The 2,569-nt window shown below is 40.6% G+C and overlaps 1 protein-coding gene across 1 annotated transcript; it reads right to left on the bottom strand.

The window, feature by feature from the left end:
* Nucleotides 1–307: 307 nt before the first annotated feature.
* LOC118926178 (small nuclear ribonucleoprotein G-like) lies at nucleotides 308–538 on the bottom strand. The gene has a single exon (XM_036912758.2). The coding sequence runs from the start codon at nucleotides 536–538 to the stop codon at nucleotides 308–310; it is 231 nt and encodes a 76-aa protein (XP_036768653.1).
* Nucleotides 539–2,569: the final 2,031 nt, after the last annotated feature.

The following is a 2,569-nucleotide window of genomic DNA, read 5'->3' as shown; positions in this document are numbered from 1 at the left end:
TTTATTCCCAATTATATTATTGGAAGAAGTGGTTCTCCGTAGGCACAGCGAAATGGATGGGGGTTGTCATTTCATCCTCTCACGTAAATCATCCTTTAATTTTTGTTTGGAATGAAAGAAGTGATTACTTATTGTGGTCGGATGGGTATTCTAGATCTTTTTCTTTTTTTTTTTTTGACTATTACAAAAGTTTATTCACAAAAAAGTTCAGTGTGAAAACATACACACCCGATTTTTGTATTGTAGTAAAACAGGTGCTGTGGAGAAGGGACACATGGAAGCAGTTGTTTTTCTGGTAGCACATTGTTTATACTTGTCCCAAGGCTTCTAACACAGTCATACTATTTCCTCGTATTACCACCATTCCAGTATTGTTCTGTTGCCCACTAGTTGCCATCTCCACACATTCATCTATCACAAGACTCATAAAGGGATCAAATGCCTGCAGTATTCCTTGCACATGATTGCCACCATTTAATTTCAATGACAACTTATTGTCCATAAATTTTTTCAGCTTGGGAGGGTGAACTTCGTTCATGGTGTCTACTTGCTGAGCTCAGTGATGCCCCAAAACAAAATTCGTGGCCTCCCTCATGCAACTGTGGAGGGCTAATGGTTTTCCCAAGATCTTTAATTATGATGAAATAGCATTGTAATTATTTTCCAACTTTAGAATTATCTCCTTCATTTACTTTCTACTTCAAGCCTGCCACTAAGCATTTCTTTCTCTGGAAGCTTTCCTGGTTCTGCTTCCTTTTCATTCCCACCATAATCACATAATAGTCAATTGCCATCGTACATCCACAGTGCATCTGCCTCCTTTCTGGCTTCTTAATTTCTTGTCTCTATTCCAATGTGTCCTACACAGAGCAACATGAATACTTTCATCAGCTTTTATTTGGATTAGGCCACTCTCATTCTAAGACACTCATAGTCACTCTTAATTATCTCTTGAAAAAAATTAAACCTCTTAATCATACACTCTAAAGTCCTCAGCCGGTAACGTGCTCCACTTAACGGCCCCCTTGGCCGCCCCGCTGCACTTGGACAGCCTACTCCAGCCACATAAGCGCGTTGATACTTCTCACCCGTAGCGCACATTTATACCCACCTTTTGACCCATGAGCCTTTGAGCATCCTGCCTTTCCTGCTCAGAATGATTCCGCTCTTCATTTTACTGGGAAAATATTTATTTTAACTTCTTGTAACTTAGTGTTTCTCAAATTTACTTTACCATGGAACACTTCTGCTTACAAGGTATCTATTAAAACTATGCCAGGTAACTTCTGTCTACTCTTTGTTCTACCAGATCCTCCTTCCTTCAACCCACCTCCATTCTGCCATGTGCCCAAGAGGGAGGCCAGCCTGTATGAACCACATTAACAGGTCCTCCTTGACCTCTGTCATGGTTAGTTCTTTTTTTTTTTTAATTTTGGTATGATTAATCTACAATTACATGAAGAACACTATGTTTACCACGCGCCCCCCCTCATAAAGTCCCCCCAACATACCCCACTACAGTCACTGTCCATCAGCGTAGCAAGATGCTGTATAATCACCATCTGCCTTCTCTGTGTTGCACAGCCCTCCCTGTGCCCCCCCAACACTGTACATGCTAATCGTAAGGCCCCCTTTCTTCTTCCCCGCCCTTATCCCTCCCTTCCCACCCATCCTCCCCAGTCCCTTTTCCTTTGGTAACTATTAGTCCATTCTTGGGTTCTGTGGGTCTGTTGATGTTTTGTTCCTTCAGTTTTTGTTTGTTCTTATACTCCACAGATGAGTGAAATCATTTGGTGTTTGTCTTTCTCCACCTGACTTATTTATACCCTCTTGGCTCCATCCAAGTTGTTGCAAATGGTAGGATTTGTTTTCTTCTTATGGCTGAATAATATTCCATTGTTTATATGTTCCACCCCTTCTTTATCCATTCATCTACTGATGGACACTTAGGTTGCTTCCATTTCTTGGCTATTGTAAATAGTGCTGCGATGAACATAGGGTTGCATCTGTCTTTTTCAAACTGGGCTGATGCATTATTAGGGTAAATTCCTAGGAGTGGAATTCCTGGGTCAAATGGTATTTCTATTTTGAGCTTTTTGAGGAACCTCCATACTGCTTTCCATACTGGTTGAACTCATTTACATTCCCAGCAGCAGTGTAGGAGGGTTCCCCTTTCTCCACAACCTCGCCAACATTTGTTGTTGTTTGTCTTTTGGATGGTGGCCATCCTTACTGGTGTGAGGTGATATCTCATTGTGGTTTTAATTTGCATTTCTCTGATAACTAGCAATGTGGAGCACCTTTTCATGTGTCTGTTGACCATCTGAATTTCTTCTTTAGAGAACTGTCTATTCAACTCCTCTGCCCATTTTTAAATTGGATTATTTGTTTTTTGTTTGTTGAGGTGTGTGAGCTCTTTATATATTTTAGATGTCAACCCTTTATCGGATCTGTCATTTATGAATATATTCTCCCATACTGTAGGGTACCTTTTTGTTCTATTGATGGTGTCCTTTGCTGTACAGAAGCTTTTCAGCTTGATATAGTCCCACTTGTTCATTTTTGCTTT

Source organism: Manis pentadactyla, chromosome X (assembly GCF_030020395.1).
Source record: "Manis pentadactyla isolate mManPen7 chromosome X, mManPen7.hap1, whole genome shotgun sequence".
NCBI classification, from domain to species: domain Eukaryota; kingdom Metazoa; phylum Chordata; class Mammalia; order Pholidota; family Manidae; genus Manis; species Manis pentadactyla.
The sequence above is the reverse complement of the archived record's forward strand: the minus strand, read 5'-3'. Positions and strand labels throughout refer to the sequence as shown.